This window comes from Calypte anna, chromosome 2, assembly GCF_003957555.1.
Source record: "Calypte anna isolate BGI_N300 chromosome 2, bCalAnn1_v1.p, whole genome shotgun sequence".
Taxonomy (NCBI): Eukaryota; Metazoa; Chordata; class Aves; order Apodiformes; family Trochilidae; genus Calypte; species Calypte anna.
This window is the reverse complement of record NC_044245.1, coordinates 15,259,234-15,282,596: the sequence shown is the minus strand read 5'-3', so window position 1 is coordinate 15,282,596 and position 23,363 is coordinate 15,259,234. Positions and strand designations below refer to the sequence as shown.

Below are 23,363 nucleotides of genomic sequence, written 5' to 3'. Positions count from 1 at the left end.
AGAGGACACAAAAGTGAAAGTTCTAAAAAAACAAAAAACAAACAAACAAACAAAAACCAGAATAACCTTATTTCTGTTTTCTGTGCTGATTTCATTACTTCAGACAAGTATCAGCAACTAATCACACTTAGATGTTTAGCAGAAATCCCCCTACTTGTTTGCAGGCCCTTCTCAAAGTTTTCATAGGATGACAGACCTCTAATGAAGAGCTAAACCAGAGAAACAGACTGCCAGAAATAACAGGGTTTGAAATCAAGTCGTTTGGTATTTCCAGTAAAGGTTTCATCTTCAAATGCCTGCTCATTGTCAGATGAACCCAGACAGGGTCTGGTACAGATACACTCATGATAAAGATGGCAACTGCTCTTCCCACATATGGTACTGCATTCAAACTAGAACCATCACGACTCTGATGCAGCACTGCAGCATTAAGATTGTAAAAACCTCTCTTGAAGTCTGGCTCCAGGAGTGAGATAAGACTTTCAGATGTAAAAGATAAATGGGTCAGCACAGCTGTAAGTGATTCAGAGCCTGCAACAAAAATAAGAAGCTGTGCTCTTCACCACGTCCTTGCCCACCATGCAGATGGCCCATGTAGTGTCAGGTATCAAGGTGGGAAGTGGAGAAACACTGTGACCCTTCCCAATAGTTCAATGATTATAAGAAAAATCAACAAATTATTGAAAGAAGTAAAATAAGCTGACATAATTGAAATGTCTGTCTGCCATGCAACATTTTCCACTGCTGAGAGCTGAAAATGAAAATCATCCCAAGCCCTAGATGTCAGAGATCCATTCCAATTTATCAGTAAAATGAAATTATTAAACTGTTGTAAGAAAAATTTAAAAAATAATAATAACACTACCTCTAAAGCAAAAGTCAGAGAGGAAAAAGATAAAGTCAGATTCAGTATAGCCCTCTCTGAAACTTGCTGCTGATGGCTGGAGTGAGAGGCCACACTATCTCCCTCCCCCCATGTATTGTATACCCCAGATTACAAAGTATATCATAAAATACTGGAGGTGGGGGTAATTAAAAAAACCAAAACAAACTAAAACAAAACAAACAAACACAAAACAAAAAAAACCTCAAACACAAACTTCACAAAAGTTGGATTTTTCTTTTGTCTGAAGAGTTACAGTCTTCTGACAAATACAGAACTTTAACAGAACTGAGAGCACATTAAAATAGACTAATTATATAGATGTTTTGTTCCCAGGAATCTATTTTATATAATACATTAAAATATAGTATTATGTGAAAAGCTTTCATATTAAAAAAAACCAAAGAGACACAAGTTACAAGCACTTAGTACACAGGAATTCATCTATGGTTCCCTGTTATACAGTGTGAGGGAGGTTAGAAGACTGTCAAACTTCATTAAGAGGAATGTTATGACACTTAAAATTACTAAAACATCCCAGGTTTTTTTTTTTTTTTTTTTTTTTTTACTATCCTATGCAATAAAGTAAGCCCACTCGCAGTACATTATAGCTGAGATGGCAAGAATTTGCTAATAGTTTCTTGCTGATTGAGCACCATGCAGTAAGCAGTTCCCTGCTGCTCACTATGGCAAACATTGCCCTCCCCCATGCTGCTGAATTATAATTCTGTGCTCAGCATTCAGCGGATCATCAGCTGGAGCCACCAGCCTTTAGAGAACATTCTCATTGAAACTACAAGTATAATAAAGTATTGCAGCTCTATCTGCCAAGCTATTGAAAAAAAAAATGCTTTTAAGGACATGTATAATTTAAAAATCTCTACTCTGAAGCATATAGCAAAGCTCAGCACATGAAGCTGTTCTTGAAAGCAGATGGAAAGCAGCTGTTGAGCTGCAGAGAGCACAGGTTGAATGGAAGCTGAATTTTCTGGGGGTCTCCAGGCAAAAAATATGTACTAGGGTAAAGGGAGTGTTATTTTTCTTCTATGGTCATCAGTAAAGTATGTACCTTTACATGCCTGTTGCATTTGTTTGATCATTTAGCTAAAGCAGAATATCACAAACAAGTGACACTTAAGGCCTTACTATTTCTGGAAAAACAATAATTTACAATGAATAGCACAGGCAGAAAAACAAGAGGTTTGATACATCTAAAATTACTTTATGCCAGTTTTCACAAGAATACTTTGACCGTTGATTTCTGTGCCATTTTCTGGAGACATTTCTACTGAGGAAAAAAAGAGAATTAGGAGCAACTGCAGGCATTGTAGGAGCTTCAGGTTCCAGGTCCGACGAGGGTCCATAGAGCCAGCTGCCCAAAGCTCTGCATCACTGCTGTCAATAAATGGGGCCTGATCTGCTTGATAGCTAATACTTTCCTGTACAGCCACATCGAGTACAACAGCTATATTAAAAACATAAAGCTTACTGGGAAACTCTAAATACCTAAATAGGCTTTAGGCTAATATAATTCCAAATGCTTTTGTCTTCACAAGAGCAGCAATTGTGTATATAATAGGTGATTAGCTGTACCTTCTAAGTACCACTTCCTGGGAGCATTAATAGCTTTTTAGATTGCTATTGAAATGGGAGATTAGGGGATGGGCAAACAATCTGGAATAGCAACAGTGCAGCACTGTAACAAAACCTTCAACAAGGTAGGATGAGCCTTGCAGCCATTGTATCTCTCCGAATCGCAGGGAGAGAGATGCAGGAAGATGGTAAACTGCTAAGAACACGTGTATACATTTTGGCGTACAGAGTCATCTGTACCGAGCAGAATCTGCAAGGCAGCACAGAGCTTTCGGCAACACTGGCATGCCACAGCAAAAGGGACCTAGAAGCAGCAAAAAGTTACAAATATCAATTAACAAAGCCACCCTTGTCACAGAGCAAGGTTTTATTGATATTCTTAGCATAATAAGGGTAATGTGAAAAGACCCCCCAACCTGAAAAGGATTTGGAACAAGAAGCTTCTTGATATGTTTTTGATAGCTTGTTTCCATAAGCTTCTTTTTCCTCATGAACTATTCCTTAAGAATCACGGAAGCTTACAGATAGTAAAAAAGCCATTTTCATACAATTGTCAATTTTTCACATAGTAAACAATTTAAACTAACTAGTAACCACTTAAATAGTTAAATTAAAATTTCATATTAAGCTCTCATTTTTTCATTTAGCTAATTAATATATTATCTAAAAATTCTCTATTTTAACATTAAAACTCATTTTCACCTGGCAAGTTTCAAACTACAGGGACCAGATTAGACCTTCCTGTCTTTAAAAAACACCAGCCCCTGCACTGATTCTTTACGAAATCTGCATTCAGATCCAGTATTCTCTCATGTTTGCTATGTAACACTGAATATAATTAGTGCATTCCATGACAGACAGTGAGATTTTGTAGAAGGTGCAAGACAAAGTCATTGTACAATTTGTAGCAGAGATTGCAAATTAATTTTCAAAGGAGTCTTTGGTATTTTAGGGTACATCATTCCTTCAACAATCTCTCCCAATACTTTGGAATGGGACATCTACTGTCACACTGCCTGAAGCAAAGAGGGGGAGGAAAAAAAAAAATAAAAAAAAAAATTGAGCATTAAAATTAATGTATTTCTTGTTTTTCCAGTATTTTAGATGTGGTTTGTGTTTAAATGCTGTTTGACTTGTGATTTTTGCACTCATGGAAATGAAGATAACAGCTCCAGTGAAAAAGCATTGTAACATTAAATTCTCATGAAAAGTTGGGTTTCTAACATGACCAGAAGCTGGCTGTTTAGGTGTTGTCACCACCAGTACACATATCTACTCCACTATTTAGTTTCCATGTTAAAGTTTTCATATAAATCATAAGCCCATGCATTTTAGCATCTATCTGACGGAGAGATTAAGATTCAAAACAAAACATCACAAGTCCTTTAGGAGATGCTGCCTCCATAGTATATGTGCTCTAGCACACAATCAAAAGTTGTGTGCTTTTCAAGTTTTGCTAGAGCTGCTTGAACCCCCTCACACATGTATTTTAATGACTTAAGATAAAGAACATCTGCTATTACATCATACATAACATTTTTCTCTGGTACTGACAGCTAAAGTAGAAAGCCAACTCTCATGCCAGACAAGACAAACATACAACAGTTAAAAAGTCAAGGCTTGGATCGTTACTTTTATAAATATATTTAACCCACCAAGACTAACTTGAAGATGCGTTGTGGTTTTTTTGTTTGTTTTTTTGTTTCTTTTTAATCACTTTTGAGTGGTTAAAATCCCAGAAATACTCAGTAATAGGCTATTGAGGTATTGCTTACAGCAGACCTAATCAAAGAAATAAAACTTACGGAAATCTCAACCAGGCTGCATCCTTTTTTTCCCCCACTATAATAACTAGACATATTTTTCCTTTGACTGTATTTCTTACTCTGTTTCTCTCCACTTGCAGTTTGTTAGCACCTAATTTCAGGGCAGAAACATTAAACAGCGATACCTTTCTCTTCTCTTTCTTCCCCTTTATTTTCCTTATGCTAGGAGGAATTTCTTTCATTTTGAAAAAGAACTACTTCTGCAATCCAGTATCTGGAGTAAATAACTACATTATTGTCACTTAATTTTGAGTTTTCACATTGAACCAGATTCTAAAATAAAGTAAGCCTGCAACAACCACTTCACTAAAATTAGATATCAAACCAAAGTATTTTTTTTTCTCAGATTACAGTTATGATATCAAATTACTTAATATTAGTTGGTTTTTATTTACTTTACAATTCTGGCACAAGCCCACATCCAACCATATCAGGCACAACACAGAAATCTGGTCCTCAATGCTCAAATCACAGTAAAAGCATCAGTTTTTGGACCAAAAGTAAGGAGGTACTGCAAGAAGCTGAAGAGAGAGCAGAATTCCAGACACCACCTTCCCACTCCACAGCACGCCCAAGATACAGAGCAGCCAGAAGGAATGCTGTCCTTACAGCCCTCACCAATGCTGCATGGGGTATCAATGCAACATAAATTTGGACAAGATCTGCAGAGACTTTAGAGCTTTAAAAAGTGAGAAATGAAAACTAAGAGTTTTGAGCTAGATATTTAGCAAGGCACTTAGGATTTGGGTTTTTCTGGTTTTCCATCAAAGAAAGAAAAACATACCAGGCACAAGTGCATATCCAAGTTCTGCTCAACCAATAGCAACAAAAGAAACTTCCAAACCAGCGAAAAACAAACAGGGACACAACACAGTTTTTACACACACAGTTAACTCAAAAGTAAATGAAGTTAAGGTAAATTTACACTTTGGTGCATCACAGCCCACTATAGAAAAAAGTGCTCTCAAAATTGGAAAGGGAAGAGTCTTAGAGAGATCTCTCCTTATGAGAGCACCACAGAAAATTAACAACAAAAAAAAAAGTTTTACTTCCCTCACCCTGAATATCCTCTCTTCTAAGGCAGCAACATGAATAACAAAACCCCTCAGGTCGAGGACAGCAAGAGGAAGGAAAAAGCAAGAGAAGCTGAAGCCTGTGGCTTGTTAATGCCATGGCTGCAGTGCCACACACGGCAGAGCTCAGCGAGTGAATGAGCGATGGGCAGAGGGTCAGAAGGACAAAGCCTGACACCCAGGCACTGGCAGGGACACCCTGTCTCTTCTCCATCTCCCAGCCTAGAGCCAGGCAGGCAGAGAGCCCAGCTGTGAAAAACATGCCTGGGAGAAAGTGATGAGCCCTCTGGCATAGCTTGTGGGTGTGAGCACTAGGGAGTACCACACCTTATGGTATGAAAAGCACAGGGCCTTAGGGTAGCACGAAGATGCCATTAGAATGCAGCACCTGGGAGGCAGAATAAGGACAAGGTCATAGCCAGGACTAATGGACTTGCTTGGAGGATAAAAAATAAAAATTAAAAAAAAAATAAAAAATTAAAAAAAGAATGACAATACTAATGAGTACCTCTCATCAAGTTTTTGTGAAGTTTAAAGTTTGTATTGCACAATGAGGTGCAAATCAAGATCAAAGTGTTATGAAGAACAGAATAGTAGCCCCTAATTTGTTTATTTTTATATTTTTATTTTATTTATTTTATAGATAAAAAATACATATATAAACATACAAATAGTCCCCTCTGCCTAAAGCACAATGCAGTTATGCACAACAGCCATCTATTAGCTCTTTAAATTGGATGCAGATAACTGGATATTTGATACAGATAGTGCCAAGCATGTTGAGAGATTGACAGAGAGAGAGGGAGCACACTTTTAATAAATTTCAACAGGAAAAGCAGTTAAATTAAAGTTGCTCAAGAGACCCATATTTAGTTACAACACTTTACCGCAGGATAAAGGTTCTTCTAAATACTTAAAGAAAAAATAATGGTATAAACTAGGTATAAAGTTTGGGTTGTTCCATCAGTCATTTATAAGCAATATCCTGACAATCCACCAAAATTTCTATTCTATTTCTAGAATAGAAATGTGCCTACAACACTGTTACATATTGAATACCCAAATGAGAGTCCAGAAAGCTGATAACAGTGTTTTTGTCAGACATAATATTTTATTAGAATTTCTTTAAATTAGCACATCTGTTGCAGAAGTCCCATCACATCAGTGACACTAAACAGGCAAGGCTGTCCTCTAATCCATCAGATCTGCAGATTTCACACTAGACTATTGTGACTATCCAAGCTGCAACAAAGCAGTATATATGGGCTATTGACATACTTGATCATAACACCACTTAAACCAGCACCACTCTATCTCAGTGCTGAACTGGCAATAAATATTTGTAGAGTCAGGTGGTTAATAGAGCAGCAAAGTGATTCAACTGAACAATAACTGGCAAAAGCAAGAGAAAGGTGGCAACTGCTTATTCTAAATACCATCAAAAACATGCTAAAACTCTGCTCCTCTGCACTGCATTTCAAGAGAACACAGGGAAGTTATTTAATCTAATTGGATCTGAAGATCACCTGGAAGCCCAAGGCAAACCATTATAAAAGGGAACAATTAAAACCATGTTAATTAAATGTTAAAATAATGTTAGATTTAATTTTTAGATTTTCATAAGTTCTAATAATGAATTTGTTTACAAACAGGAGTTGAGATCAGATAATGTAACACCAAAACCCAACAAAAGCAATAAATTCAATTAGTTCAAACTGTGCCTCAGCTTCCAGCTTTCATTAACAAAACTGCTTTATCAGAGAACTAAAATTAATTAAAATATAGACTCAACACATGTATGCCAGTCTTCAGAGCACCATCACAAGCTCTATGTCTCTGTCAAGAGAGTTTACAAAAGAAAAGACAGAACAAGCAGGGGTAAGAACTGTTGAAAGGGGCAGAGGGAATACCAAAATTAAGGTTGCTTTATTTCTTAACAATATCTCCACCATTTTAGCATCAATAATTACAATACCAACTGAAAAATCAGGAGTCCTCTGTATCCAATACTAGAGGTGCACCCACTAGCACATAAGGTTTTGCAAAGCCTTCACACAGGAACTGTTCCATGTCTCTGCTCTGCTTTTCACCTTTTCTATACTATTTTCAGCACTATTGCCTTCTTTCCAAGATGAGAAAGGCTGGCAATTTCATGCTATTTAAAACACAGAAATAGTACTTAGTAAGAGTTCTGCATTTTTTTTTGCTGCCTACTAGTGGCATTTTCTGCATTTATTTGAATGCTTCTCCACCCAAGAACTACCTCAGAAGCCATATTCAGGTAAACCAAAAACAAAATTGATAACTGTGATCTAACACTATGTTGCCCAGTTACTTACCATCACTGAAGTCTTTTGAAAGCTCTTGAATTCTTACTATCCTGAAAGTTTGTTTTGTCCAAAAGTATTGTCCTTTAGCACCACAGCATACCCCAGGTAAGGGCAAAACCCATTCCTCTCTATCATTTTTAAATCAAACCTGTCTGGCAAGGCACGTCAGAGAAATATCAGCTGTTTGGGTACTAGACACACAGATTTTACTTCCCTTTTTTTAAGCACAAATGTCTACTATTCCAGAGAGAGCTAAAAACTGTTCTGCATTTTATTCTACCGAGTCATACGTTCCCTACCATTTTGTCACACTGCTGTGAAACAAATGATACTTTCTTTAGAATTCTACAAACAGCACATTTACTACACAGACAAGCACTGCAATAGTAAACAACTGCCTAGATAGTAATTAAGTAAAGACATATCAAATGCAGCTGTTTATATTCAGGGCTATGTGCAAGAACAAAGATATGATCAAATATTCTCAAATGAGTTTTTGTTTATTACAAAGCAATTTAAGTTTGTTCTGTGTCTGGAGGTTCCCAACTTAAAACTGACAGAAGCACTGCCAACTTCGAGAACAAGCAAGTCCCCAGTATCTCCAGCTGCTTTCAGTTTAAGCAGCAGTCAGACAAAACACCCATTCCTTTTCCTAGGGCTACTTTTCTGTTTAGGCTTTTACTTCATCCATAAAGATTCTGCTGACACCAGGACTGAGGGTGGGATTTTGCACTGCTTCACAAGAAAAGGCAGGTAGTACAGCTGGCATGGAAACTCATATTGCACACTAGAAATTACACTTGTCTACAATAAAATAAAATAAAATAAAATAATAAAGCCAAACAAACAATTCTATAGTAAAAGTGCTGCTCCTTAAGCACTGAAGCTTGAACTTCATTTGAGCTAGGAAGTAGTTCTACCAGGATGAAAGGCACAGGTTTAATTTGATGTTTTGAAAGATCCACTTTATAACTTTCTGCATAAAATTATGGTGAAAAGTCAGGAGACTGTGTTGGCACTTGCAGAATTTTAAGGTTCTAGAGGCTCTAGAGGTTTCTGTTCTGAATGCACTATATGAAATTGCATGTACCAACTACTTCTGCAGCTTACTCAGCTGAGCATTCAGACACCAGCACTAGAATAAGGTGGGCAACTGAAACCAACTTGTCTCCCACATTAAGATTTTTCAACAATTGGCTCACATAGTTAGTGTGCTGCTTTTTTTTTTTTTAAGAAGATCAATGTGGTTTGTTGCTGGAAATCCAGAGGATCACAGAGACTGTACACAGTGTCAAAAAGAAAAAAAACAACAACAACAACAACAAAACCCACAAACAAACAAACAAAAACACAAACAAACAAACAAAACAAAACACCAAAAAAAGCAGCACCTTTTCAGTCTGGGGCACTTAAATACAGAAATGACTTAGTATCTAAGTCCAATATGACATACATTTAAAAGACTGGGACGAAGCTGATCACAAACAGCACCACTGTAAGATGAAACCATCTAGACCTGTTGTGATATGATAAAAAGTGTATTCCTTAAACATTCTGGACAGACAACATAAAGGGTTACTAATGTAATTTGCCTTTGAAGCCATTTACAAAGTTCTAGCAGCAGTTACTGGAACTACCAAAAGAATTGTTTTAATGTTTTATAAAGTCCCTTTGATTTATAAGGCTTTTAGCTCCTTGTCATTTAAAGTTATTTTCATCTCATTATAATGGGCATATTTCAGCATTTAACATCATTAAAATAACAAATGCTGATTTTTAAGGAGTCAAGAGATGAAAAATATGGTACTTAAAATGTAATTCAAAACATTACATTATACATGCCACCATGAATTTGCAAACATGCTCAGTTTCATTAAGGAAAAAACTCTCATACATAGCATGCTTCCTTCAAGCTGTCAAATTATTTATTTCTTGTGCAGATGAATGAACTAAAAAATAGTATGAAATTTCTATTAATGAAAGCAAATTAATTCTGCACACCACAAAACTAGTAAAAGCCATTTATTTTAGAGATTTAACGTTTGACCAGCAAGACAGCCTAACACTGGTTATTTGTCATCAGTCTTTCAATTAAGTAACAAAGTCAAGAATTCTAAGATCTCTAGAAGACACACACTCACATCTTCTACAAAAACACAAAAACTTTTATTTTCTCACTTATAAAAAGTTACAGCACATCCACAGAAATCGCAGATGTGAGACAAAGATCTCTCTGCAAATCGGTCCTCAGAATTAATCAAAGCAAAACAGCCACCTTAGTGATAATCCCTTTTAGTGCTTCACAGTTTATGCAATAGTCAATTACTAAAGAGGATGAAAGACAGAACAACCTTAGCAAATAGGTCACTGTCTATATTTATAATGATTAAAATCAGCCTGCTACTAAAAGTAACTTTTGATAAGCATAAAAGTAACATTAAGACAGTACATGTATTTTACTCAAGTGTATGTTTGCTAGGACAGGAGATAACACTCATCAGAAACAATGTATTTTCACACAGATTATGCATTAGCATTGCTGAAAGCAGAATTTCTGTCTTCAACAATTTTATTCTAAAAGTATCATCCTCATAAAGATAACAGCTAATTATTCTTGACATGATCTCTGAACTCACCCAGCTTCTTCCCTGTCTGCACTGCATGCCTTCTCTCTCAAAATCTCTTAGTATATTTTACGAGCAAACACTGCCCAAAGCACCTTTTTAAAACAGCCTTTAATATCTTCCACTTCTACTTCAACTTTTCTTTCATGCTTAGGCATGCCTAAATGTGCAATTTTTTTCCTTCAGAACAATTACTCAGGGCTCCATAGAACACTGTGGGGACCTCTCATCTGCTTCTTTGAAATATCTTCTACCTTCTGCTATAGTATTCTTAATAAAATTTTCCTTTTTACCCAATCCCCGGTCTCTGTGAGGAGTTTTCTGCCCTTCCTGGGGGATCAGGACATCACACCTGACACCATTTTCCTAAAATTATATTGAATTGCATTGATTCTCATAGCTTCAGGCACCAACACTGTGTCAATGATTCTATGCTCAGATCTGCACTCCTGAACCATTTAATTCAACTCCAATTGCACATGCAGTTACCATCTCCACTTGAGTTCTAAATCCCATTAAATTTGAGCTTGTTTCCTCTCAAGCCCTACTTCCTCTAGTTACCTCCAGCCTTCCTACAGTTCATGTCCATAAATGAACATCTGATTCTCAGAATGCCTTATGCACCAGAATTGCACCCAATAGTTAAGATTCATTTGCATAAAGTGCCAAGAACATTCATTACCAAGTCCTGATCTTTATGTTGACCAGATCATTTCCCTACATCTTCACTGGGAAATTTTTCTGCTCACACTGTCATGTCTCTATCCTTCATTCATACAATATTTCAGCTGCTAAAAAATCCTTCCTTTATGCAGATTCTGGATCATCCAGTACTTTCAGCACCAGCCAGCAAGTCTGTGAGCTGGAGACTGTACAGCTGCAGAACCCGCACTTCATTTCTGGAAAGGAGAAGGAGGTAATCTTCAGAAAATAATGCTTCCATCTCTTATAAGAATTTAGTAACAGAAGGATTCCTCTGCATCTACATTTGTACTCAGGATACTGAAAGCACACAGAAGGTTGGGCTAGAATTGAATACTATCACCTTAACCCCATCAAAATCATATACACAAACATATTATTAATGTTGTCCTAGCTTCTAATCTGAAAAGTTTGAGAAAGCACCTGTAGCTTAGACTTTATTATAATGCAGACAGCATAAAACTGAACTCCAGAGCGGGCAGGGGAGGGAGAACCACAGCCAGTCTTCTGCTGTGAAATCCCGTTTGTGCGTGAAAGCTGGGAACTTGATGTTCTCACTACAGACTAAGAGCAATAAAAACAGCTTTCTGAGCCATTAATTTCTGCACAGCTGATTTCTACTAAACAATGCTCATTATTGAAAGAATCCTAAAAAAACGCGAGGCTGTTCCAGTGAGAAAGTTGGCACTTTGAGTATCTACACTGAGCTAACACTGACGTCAGTGCTACTCCTGCTTTAATCCCTATGGCTACTAAATGTCAAACATTTTCATTGTATTTTAAAGAGCTTGTGATGGTGCAGGAACAGATTAAGTTACTTCACAGTTTTCAAATAAGACAACTGCAAGGCACAGGAAGCATCTGCATTCTTGTTGCCCATGACTACAATAAAGGCAGGTTCTTCAGTAATATCAGTCAGTCAGAAACTGCCTGCTTTTTCCACAGCCAAAGTGTTTTACTTTGATATTTGTCATTTTTAAGCACTGGGAAAACTCCTACCTTCAGACCTTCAGTAGCCCAGTGAAACCGACAAATACATATAGAACTGTCCCATTCAAATACAAACTTAAAAATACATTCTAGCATTGAATCAAATAGATTTGGGGAGGTGGGAGGGAAGAGAAAGGTGAAAGCTGATCAATCTTCAAATTGTATATGCAAATTTATATATATATATATATATAGTTTTTTAATAGGAAATTTGGTAATGCTATTTATTCTTTACTATTTGCAGGGGGTGGGGGGATGAAGTAAAAATAAAATTTTCATGAAAGATTCATGATGGTTAGCAACGAAGCCAAGAGCAGAGTAGGCTATTGAAAAACTACAAATTCCAAGTATTTAAATATATATGTGATATATATGTGAGTGAGCTCATACAGTTCAAAACCACATAAATCACCCAATCAATCTTCTATCTTTAAGATCTTCCTACACTCAGTCATTAAACTAAGCAGCTTTGTCTTAACTGCTTCTTATTAGCAAAGTAGTGGTTCACAGCTCTCCATTATAAGATTTTTATTTCTAAAGTTAGCATCGACTTTTATCTGAGTACCACACTTCACTGAGTTCCTTTGGGACTCAGACTATAAGCAGGAAAGTGGAATTTACTAAAATGATCAATTTGCACGCAAGTAACAACAGTTGCACATTACAGAGTAAGACAGTTCATGGCTAGGGAGCTTTAACCTTAGAATTTTAAATTAATTTAGCATCTCCCTACAGAAAGATGGCAGAGAGAGGATTCTCTATATACATGCATACATAATTATGTGTATGTAAACATACACCATTGGTTAGACTAATTAACTTTGTTACCCATACCAAAAGTGACTCGATTATATAAGTCAGAGTGCTAATCTTTTGTTGGGTGTGGGGGAGGGAGGTCTGTTAAAAAAAAAAAAAAATTAAGTCAGAAAAAACACTTTACTAAGGAAAAAGGACATCAAGGCTCAGTTTTAGCCTGAAGTGGGAGTACATCATTCTTCAGATTCTTCCATACTAATTAGTGAACTCACATGCTTTGAGTTTTAATCCACAGTAAAGTTGTGAGAAGTAGAATTGGCAAGGCTGATTCATTATAACAAACATCTCCAAATAAATTAATAAAATCAGAAATTAAACTACATATAAATCCTAAGTGTAGCATTTTAAAACTATTAAACACACTAATACATCAATTTACAGCTCTTAGACTATGTATACACATGCTTAGGACTAACAGAACTAACACTTATTTCAAAAAGACAAGGAGTGTGAAATAAATGCAGTAGGCTTCTTTCCTCTGGAATAAAATAGAATTCAAATTCAGTATCATCTCAAAACAATAGAGAAAGAGCAAAAGCATTTCTGTAATGTTCAATGGCAAGAGAACATAAATGAAATCAATCCCTAAAGCAAGGTATTTCTGCAAGCAACAGAGCAATACACATCAACTGTTCAGACTTCAATAACCAGGTCATGCTGAGACAAGACATTTTCACTTAAACAATCTGAATTTATTATAAATAAATCTCAAAACAGTACGAAGCAATTATGGCAACAAGGGAAAAACAAAACAAAACACACAAATCTACAAGGAATTAATTTTTTTTTAACTTACCTGCACTTGTTCTGTGGAGCTACTACTGAGTTCATCTCCAGACTCTGAATCTTGGTGAATTTTTTCTGAGCCTTCTCCTGCTGAATCACAAGATTGTTCATGCAAGAAGCTGGTCTTCTCTATTTCCAAGAACTCTGGACATGGGAAATGACCCATAGAGATGGTTCTATACTGATTGGAAACCTTGGGAGATTGCAAATCATTGTTAAGTTTTCCATTGTTTTGGGTAAAGTCCAGACTAAAACCAAGAGTTTGACTGGGGCTATTGTTCAGTCCCAGATTTTGATTGGCATCTCGAACTAAGCAAGACACTTGAACTGGAGAAGATTTTCCAAAACTAGAAAGCTCTGGTGACTTATTCACATTTTCTGTTGATCTCTGTAATCCATGCGTCAACTTCAAAGCATTATTTGGCAGCATGCTTGCCTGCTTCACAGGTGGCATCAGTGCTTTCCGGGGTATTTCTTTCACATACTGTGCTGGCACATAAAAGGGTTTGGAATTTTCATCTCTTTTGACTTGCCACCAATCATCATTAGTCTTTTTCACCAATATGTATTTCTCCCCTTGCTTAATTACAATTTTCTTGTCCTTGGCCTCATACTCGTAATCATACTCCACTTCGATGTACAATTGGCCTGGAAGGATCTTCCCACCTTTATCAGCCATTTCTATCTGTAAAGATTTCACCTCTTCAGGCAAAAGGTAAGCCACATTCTGTTCCAGAGTGTTACTATCCTGTTAACAATCAGAGCTGTAAGAAAGGAAAAAAACCAAAACAAAACACAAATCATGTATGTGTAACAAAGTAATCGTTTAAGAGCACTTCAGAAGAAAATTTTAACAATAACCATGACTACTCAAGTTATGACAACCTGAGACTAATTAATTGATGGAAAAAAGCGAAATATTCAGATACTTTTCTCAGTAATAAGATAGAAAATGAGTAGAACAACTTAGTCACCAATTTAATTTTCCTTACTCACACAAGCATCCTGCTATCAAGTAGTCATTAAGTCTGTTGTTTCCATTACTAAATAACATTGATTGATCACCAGGGGCTTTGTGGGGGACTAGTCAATCTCTTCTGCTCACACACAGGCTTAATTTCTTCATCCAACTGTGTTACTTCACTGGCTAATAAGAAACTATTCAAAAGAATACCATTATTTTATTTATTTATACTTCTCTTTCCATTCAAGAGTCCTTCTGGAGTGCTTACAAAACCCCTTAAATCTTTCCCCAGTGCTACACTCCAGCCATCAGCTTCAGCATCCTTGACCTGCAGGTGCTGCACAGTCCACAGAGCCTGCAAACCTTCCCCTAAATTAAGAACATTACTAGAGAGCTATGTGACCCACGCTTGTCTGAGGTTGCAGATGAAGCTGCCTCTGCATCAAGCTGTTGTCTATAAAACAGGTGGTTTTTTATTTGTCTTTAAATTTCTAGTATAATTGCAATTTAGAATTACCCATGGGAGCACTAGATAAAAGTATTCAATATTTCCAGGATGCTTTGGTTTCAGATGTTTAAATTCTTTTATCTTAGGAGAGCTTTTTGTTGTATTTACCTTATAGAAAACCTGATCTAAGAAAATGTTTATAGGGCAAAACAGAAAAACAAAAAACCCACCAATAATGAAACTGGACTATGAAGCATAAAAAAAAAATTTAAAATTGATAATATATCAAACTTTTGGGAAGATCTTTAAGAATCCTATAATACAGAGACAGCCATCACTGTATTCACACCATGAACTACAAGTTCTCTCCTATTTAATAATGTAGCATTGATGTCACAATTCATGAGTGAATGAGCATCAGCCTTCCCAACTTCCACATAATACAACATAGTAAATTAAAATCAACATAAAAGAATCTTGAAAATCAAGGCAAATAAATAAAGGGGAAGATCTCCAACATTCAAATAGAATGTAAAAGAATTCAAGTAAAATGCTGCCACATATAATCTTAAAGATTAACATTTTTTTTTTCTTTCAATTGCGTGTTTAATGAATGGAAAAATTATGTAGAAACTTGTACATCTTCAGGTTAAGACTTAGTGATGAGATTTGTAGCATTTCCCCTGCCACAGAATGAAACCAGTGCCATTCCACACAGGCACACATGTGCAGACTGGTTCAAGTACCCTGAACAAGACCAAAAAATAACAATAAAAAAAGGACTTCTAGAGAGAGCTGAAGCAGAAGCCTCGTAACAGTTTTTCAGCTTTTCTCTCATCATTTGTGTTGGTTGGTCTAAGCCTTGAAAAAGATACATTTCCCACATAACTTCATAGAAAAAGGAGCAAAAAAGCTCAAGGATGATGCCAGGACAAAAGTCTTCCTGTTCAAACTATGCTTTTCTCTCTGTCACGGTCCTTCTGCTTCAAGGAAGCATTTCCTACAGGTAACTTAAAAGACCCTTTTTTTTACAAGACTCCAAATGGAATCACAAGGTCAGACAATTTTATCTAGGACTTGGCAGAAAGAATGATTGTACCTCACTCAACAAATCTGACAGCGGGAACACAAAGGAACAGAAAAAAATGCTAGGATTCTGGTGTTCACTCTGTAGCATAAAATGGTACATTGAAATTCACAGCATTACTACCTATTTACAGCCTGGGTACAAAACAACTTGCTAACCTGCTGTGCTACATAAATAGGTATTTTTAAGTGCAGCTCTGAAGTTGTTTAGCAACTGTAGCAGAAGGTAAACATGAAAAAAAAAATGCAGCCATTCCCACTCTATTCCTAGTTTTGGAAGATCTGACATACAAATGATACTTTGTCCATGTTAGTAAACCTGACTCCTCCCAGAACTTTAAAGCTGCTACCAACCTCTTTGATTGCTTCAAGGTCATATACCAGCAAAATTCAAATGTTTCCATAAGTTACAGTCTAACTCTAAGGTCTGCTACCTTGGAGGCTGAAATGTAGGACAAGGACCCAGTCACACTGTTTCTCCTCCCATACAGAAACCAAAAAAGGTAACATAAGCCTTCAGTTTCCCACTGAGCTACGATGTATTTGAAAGCTTGGATTCTTTATTCCTCTTTTGCCATTTCCATATTTATTAGGAATGCATGCTTAACATTTTTTTTTCAACAGATGGGTTTGATAAGTTGCATTTTATGCCTAAAAAAACCCAGATTTTTTATAAAAGTTAAATAAAATACAGTAGCTTCAAAAATATCTTTATCCCGCTTTTTAAGTCAGTCTTGCAGCCTCTACCCTTTAAAAAACAAGCAGCTCAATTTTTGTTCTTCCATACAAGGTGCAAACTTATCAAGTCAACAGCAAACATTGATAATGTTGAACATACCATCAAAAAGAGACAGGCTGAGTTCCATGTTTGGTCAAAACACTAAAACAGTTTTATAAACAGATAATATCATCAGGATCAGTCAAGGCTCTAATTTCTGACTCAACAAGAAGCAGAAAGAGATACCCATCGCATAGGTGACAAATCTTCCTCAGCAAATTTAACAAATGTCAACATTAACCCTGTAGGTTTGCAAGCAACTACCACAGCCTTGATTTCACTAACCCAAATGTTTGAAGTTTTGTTTGTGTGCACAGCCCAGGGGGATAGCTAACTGCAATGCCCTTTTCAAGGGCCCTTGAATCTGTCTCACAGAACTTGGATTAAAGAGCCATGGAAGCCTTGGCCAAACCTCTACTGTAATGGACTTAGAATAATTCAGATGTGAACATTTTACATTGACAGCTGCAGAACTGACTTCATTGTGCTACTACTAATGAACAACAGATGTGATATGGCAGGTCAGACTTTGTAACCTTGCTTATTTTTTTCTTTATCATGACTTGCAATGCTAGATGGAACCCACTTTGGTAAAGAAGGTTGAAGAACCTATCTTAGAGGATGCTTCATAGCGCATTAAGAGGATGAAAATGAAAAATTATTCAACAGGAGACATCTACAAGCTTTAAAAAAAATCTAAGTACCTGATTAAGAGACTAATAACAATAAATGGACAACAGAGACCTATGAAAACTTATTTGGTAATAACAAAGCACAGAATCAGGTGAATAAAAAAATAAATTAAAAAAAAAAAAAACAAAACCAAAACCAATCAAACAATCAACAAACACCACACAAAAAAACCCATTGCAACAGGGTAGGTAACTCATTTCAGGTTTCCACTGCATCCCTACACATACATCTCTTCGAGCCCCGATTTCCCATGGGAACCGTTCCCAACACTTACTCAGCTAAGGCTGCGCAAAGCCAGCAACCTCTGTTTGCAGAGGTCAGCTCCTCCCCTGCTCGCCGCACCCCTGCCCGGACCGGCAAAGCCACCCCCACCCCGTCCCCCGGGTCCGGAGCAGCACCGCACCCCTTTGCAGGCACTGTCCCGGACCTGCGGGACTGGGGGTTCTCCTCAAGAAGAATGAGAGGTTCTGCATGCAAACATTTGCCTCTAGCTAGATTTTATGTACGTCCACACAAAACGAGATCTTTCCTAATTAAGACTCCGATGTGTCGGGTTCAGCCACCTCCAGGCGGGTTGGGTTTGGAGAGCTGGAGGTTTGCCGTGAGGTGAGACTTTCCCCCAGACTTTCCCTCAGGGTAATTTATAGCCTGCAGCAACGCCGTCACCTCCTTCCACCACCACATCTCAACTGCAGAACCACGCTCACTGAATTGATCTTGAAGCGTATGTAAATGATCTTGAAGGAGGCACGACCCTAACACATACAGACATAGAATCATAACATAGAATGTGTAGATAAATATGAACATATATCATATGAATATTAACAATCCTAACTTCAGCATCATCCCAGAACTCCAGTAAAAAATAAACAAATAATAATAGCAGCAGCAACAACAACAACAACGCACCCAACAGGTGTTTAATATCTCTCTTTTGAAATTATCAGGCACCAAGTATTTTTCTTCTGATCTTCTAGAACCAGGTAATAAAGACTTGACGTGTACCAAAAAAACCCAAAACTTTTTTCTCTTTTATTTTCCTCTTGACAAAAACCTTACTCACCATAGCTATACAATTGGTAGTTACTTTATAATACAAACAGATGATAAATTATTAAAAATGCCACTAGTGATATTAACCAATCGCCTTAAAATTCTTTGCGTGACCTTGTTCACAGTGTCCTACAAAGCAGCAGCAGTTGACTTGTGTAATCTTTTTCCATTTCCAGCATCAAACTTCACCCACTGCTGAAATGAACCCTTCCGCACTGCTGATACAGAAATAAACTCAATTACTGAAGCTAAATTAGGATAAATACTTGTAAGTGCAGGTCAGATGAGATAGCCTGGCTACAGCTCAGTAGATTTTATGTTTGTGTTTTTCCCTGGTCAGTTCAAGCTGTACTGCATGACCACCGCCTGGGAGACTGGTCCCACAATAATCTTGCTGGAATTTAGCCCTATTCATACCTCTGGTGCCAAGGGGGTAGCCCTATTTTTATCCAGCACAGGTAACTTCTCACCTTGTATTTTAATTCAGACAACCAGTTCTCACTGGTGCCTGTAAAAAAACATCTGCGAAGTGTGTATCTAGAACACACAAAAGTTGAATAAAAATAGATGTAAATGCAAACAACAAATATAGACAAAACACAAAGTATAATCTTCATGAATAGAAGCTTATTATTTCGCCATATCCTCAGAGATTCCTAATACAGCTATTATTAGAAACAGAATTACAGCTATTAGAGAAATAGAGCACTGTTTCTAAGTAAATGAGCTCTCTAGAGCTCACGTCCTAACAACTTAAAGGCATAATAAGCAATCATTTAATAAGTGCCTATGACTCAGAGTACTGAATAAGCGATGCATATTAAACAACTGTCAGGACAACTTTTCAAGCCACGCGGCAGCACCCCACACCTGAATGCGCTTCCAGCGCATCACCTACCCACTCGCACCTCGTTGCGGGCTTTTGTTAAGTTGTTGACTCCAACGAGCGGCTATAAATAGCGTAACAAACCCGCACCCCCTCACCTCGGCCAACCCGCCCCAAGTTGCCGCACTCAAGTGAACACAAGGACCTGGAACCCCCTCCCGGGACCATCTGGGCCGGGGACAGCAGCCCAGCCGCTGCTTCCCACCGCTTCCCTTTGTTTCCCGCGACCCCGGCAGGTGAGCGGCGGCTGCACCGGGCAGGTCGGGAGGCCCTCCCCGGGCACGGCGGGCCCACCGGCAGCGCCCAGGTGTAGTGCTGCCTCCCGCCGCCAGCTCGGCGCTCCCGGCGGTGCCTGGGGAACGAAGCCACCGCTGCCGCCAAGGGGGGCATAGCGGGGCTGCGGCGCCGCCCAGACCCCCCAGACCGCCGAGCACGGAAGGAGCTCCCCGGCGGTGCCCCGGGAGAAAGACGGCGGCTCCGTGGGGCTGAGGCCGCGGCCGTGAGCCGGCCCGGACGCGGACGTGCCCTCTGCTCGCCGCAGGGCCACCCTGCCCTGCTCGATTGTTCCGACCGCGGTGCCCCGATCCGCCGCGATTCTCCCTGACCTCCTCCTCTCCTCCTCCTCCTTCTCCTCCCCCGCCGGTGTGCGAGGCGCGGCCCCTCACCTGTCTCGTCCGGGCCCCGCACCGGTGCGGCGGCGGCGGCTGCTGCTGCTGCTCCGGCTCCCCCCGCCAACCGCGGCCCCCGCGCCCGCCCGCCCCGCACCGAGTGTCAGCTCCGGGGCACGGCAGCGTCACCGCTCCACCGTCACGTGCTGGGGGCGGGACGCGGGGCGGGGACGGGCGGAGGTGGAGGGGTGTGGCGGGGGGGAGGGCGGGGGTTCTGAGTCCCGGTTCCCACCGCTCCGATCCGGTTGCGTCCGGTCCGGCCCCTCCCGCGCAGTGGCGGTGCTGCTGTGTTGCCCCGGGGAGCGCTGCGGTGGGCGTGCGGCGGGGCTGGGGGTGGGGGACGATACAGCAGAGGCTGAGCCCGGGCCTGCTGCGGGGTGCGCGGAGCCCCCGTGCTTTTGCGGGAGGCGGGACTGCTGCGGGCGGTGCGGGCTGGCCCTGTGCTGCCGGGAGGCTTCGCCCTGGGGCACCGCGGGGTCGCCCTCAGAAGCACGGCCGGAGACTTGTGTGTGAGTCCCGGTACCGCGCCTGCTCCCCAGCTGGACAGAGCCTGGCCCGGCAGCCAGGGTGGCAGCGTTCAGCAGTGGGGCCGGCTGGGACGAGATGCTGGGGGTTCAGCAGCCTTCTCAGCAAAAGAAAGGCTCGGGGGGGATGCAGCCTGGCGAGTAGTGCAGGGTCCTGGCCCCCGAAGTGAATGCCACAAGGAACTTGAAAGCGGCTGGGTTAGTCCATCGCCTTCTGCTGTCCATCCTTACTATAGTCTGCTGAAGTAATACACTGTGACTGAGTTATAAGATCACTTTCTAATTCACGTGATAATCTCAAATATATTTGCCTTTCTGTCCATTATAAAAACAAACAAACAAAAAAACAGGTAGAAAACAAAGGCTACACTTCTTCCTTGCTGCAACCGTGGGGTCTGTCTGTTGTTCACATGCTGATAACTGAAGAAACCACAATTTTCATATAGCCTGACGGAAAAAGAGTAAGAAATAAACCTATCGGTTATTCAGAGTTAAATTGCTTGGTATCTCCTATATTAATAAAAGTGGTTAAAATTTCAGTTTGGAAACATTTATGTGGCCTTCACAGTGTTTTCCAAATTGCAAGTAAGCTTTCTCTTTCCAAAAAAATGGTATCTAGTCATCGTGGTTGCAAAGCTAACCTTGAAAGTGTGAACTGACTGTAACTGATACAGTGGTATCTGAATGAATCTGCAAACATTCTGAAACAATGTCACTAAAGTGTGTAAACTGGCTGTGCTTTTATTAATCTAATCAAGACTAATGTTGGCCGTAACTTGTTCTTTGATTATTTTAACTCAGGAACCAGGAACGAGACAGTAAGATCCTTAAAAGGTGGAAAGAACAGGTTTTCTGAAAGGAAAGAAAGGCAATGGGAAGGAACCCCAGGAGTGCAAACAAGAGAAATAAAGGGTCTCTATTTGAGGAAAAGATAAAAAGATCAATAGGTGTAACTGAATATGTGGACACATTTTCATCTAGTACTGATATGTCCTTGTATCAGGTGGTATATGACAACATGTGAGACATGTAGTAACCACTGCAAATATCTTAAAGCTTTGCTTCTGTGTATCTTAGCCTGAATACTTGTGAAACTGACCCCTTGACATCAAGGATCATTTAATTTTGGGCGGTCTGTCCACAAAATGTCATTATTAAAATTTTTTGATGTTGTAAGGCTGATAACCACTGTCAGACCTACTCATTCAGCAGTCACAGGGTCTGGAAACACAGACTAGAGAGTTGTATTTCTATTGTAAAGGAAAAAATATTTTGTATATAGATATCCATTATTTATCATTAAAAGAAAAAAAGAAACGTAAAAGGAAACTAGTTTTGTATTCATACTTATTCTTTGTAAATTATATATATGTCAAAAAGGTACAGATTAATTCAGGGAATGGTCTTCAGCTGGATGTTTTTGTCTGATAGAATTCTATCTGTATGCCTAGTTTTGTGGCAGTAAATAATGTACTTAGGACAGTTGGGCATTTCTGAGCAAGCTGACTGCATTCTACATAGTGACATGCCTGAGGTATACATCAAAAATCAGTCATAGTAACCACACTGTAATTATCCTTCCTTACTGCCAAGGCTTCACTAGAGTGCTGCAGGATATGGCATTAGTGATTCAGACTGAGGCACTCTTCCCTCTGAGTCTGAGTCAGTGTTGAACCAATGGTCCTGCATAATATCAGCATGCATAATAGAGTCCCAGGTGCCAGAAGATATGTAATTTTGAGTCCCTGCCCAAGTGCCGTCATGAAAGATTCCACATTACAAATAAAGTGTCCAGCCCAAGTTCCAATTTTAGTATTTCTTGTGTCTTCTGCCTATGAAGGATTTCTCTATTGTTACATTGGAATAGAAAGAGCTACACTTCACAATCTTTGCTCACTGTGACATATTCTTCCTGGAGGTGTAAGAGGGCTGTCATACTGACACCTCAGATGGGACTACTGCACATATTAGATGCCAAGATACAGTACGTATAGTGACTTCACAAATCTCAGAGTGAAAGAACTGCCAACTACTTTTACTTTATGTAGTATATGTAAGCTATGATAGAAACTATAGGACTCTCAATTTGTGTATCTATTGTGTTCTGAATGTTTTATGTCGTAGTTCATGCACAGAAGACATCAATCTGGCTTTTTGTGAACTCATTCCTTATGCAAAGTTAGTGTTTGACCTATGTCTGTCAGTCCTGTTATTCCAAACTTTCAAAACCTTTGTCCAGATTTAACAATGTTTGCCAAAAGGGAGTTGTCTCAAGTGTGATTAAGCTCCCACAAGTTTTGTGAAAGCAGGCATCTGTACAGAATTACAGGGGAAAGAACATAAGAAAATAACATGATAAATGTTGCAGCTGTGAAGAACTCAACCCAATACTTCAAATATACCCTAGTACACAAATCTATAGAGCAAAAGTTTCACAGTTCTGAAAATCCAGTTTTGGAAAAATCTATTTTTGGTGTTTGAATTAGACATAGAAAGGATGCTTCCTCTCCTTAGATTCAAAGTTCTGAAATACCAGGACCATGTGTATAAAAATCCAAGCTTATTGAATCTGAAGGGCAAATTCCCATTTCACTATTTTTTGCTATTTTTCTTCTTCTGAGTCCTCTAGGTCAAATC

General features: G+C 39.1%; 1 protein-coding gene across 3 annotated transcripts in view; it reads right to left on the bottom strand.

Moving 5' to 3' along the window:
• The window catches only part of ARHGAP12 (Rho GTPase activating protein 12), a 76,302-nt gene extending 55,955 nt beyond the window's left edge, over positions 1 to 20,347 (bottom strand). For 2 of the 3 annotated variants that reach the window (XM_030445655.1, XM_030445656.1), the window contains exons 1-2: positions 20,200 to 20,276; positions 13,634 to 14,387 (exon numbers count right to left, since the gene is read on the bottom strand). In XM_030445655.1, the coding sequence (XP_030301515.1) occupies positions 13,634 to 14,302 (669 nt within the window). In that variant the 5' untranslated portion in view covers positions 14,303 to 14,387; positions 20,200 to 20,276. Of the gene's footprint in view, positions 1 to 13,633; positions 14,388 to 20,199 lie in introns of all 3 variants that reach the window. The other variant, XM_030445654.1, reaches the window with a different exon arrangement.
• Between the last annotated feature and the right edge of the window lie 3,016 nt (positions 20,348 to 23,363).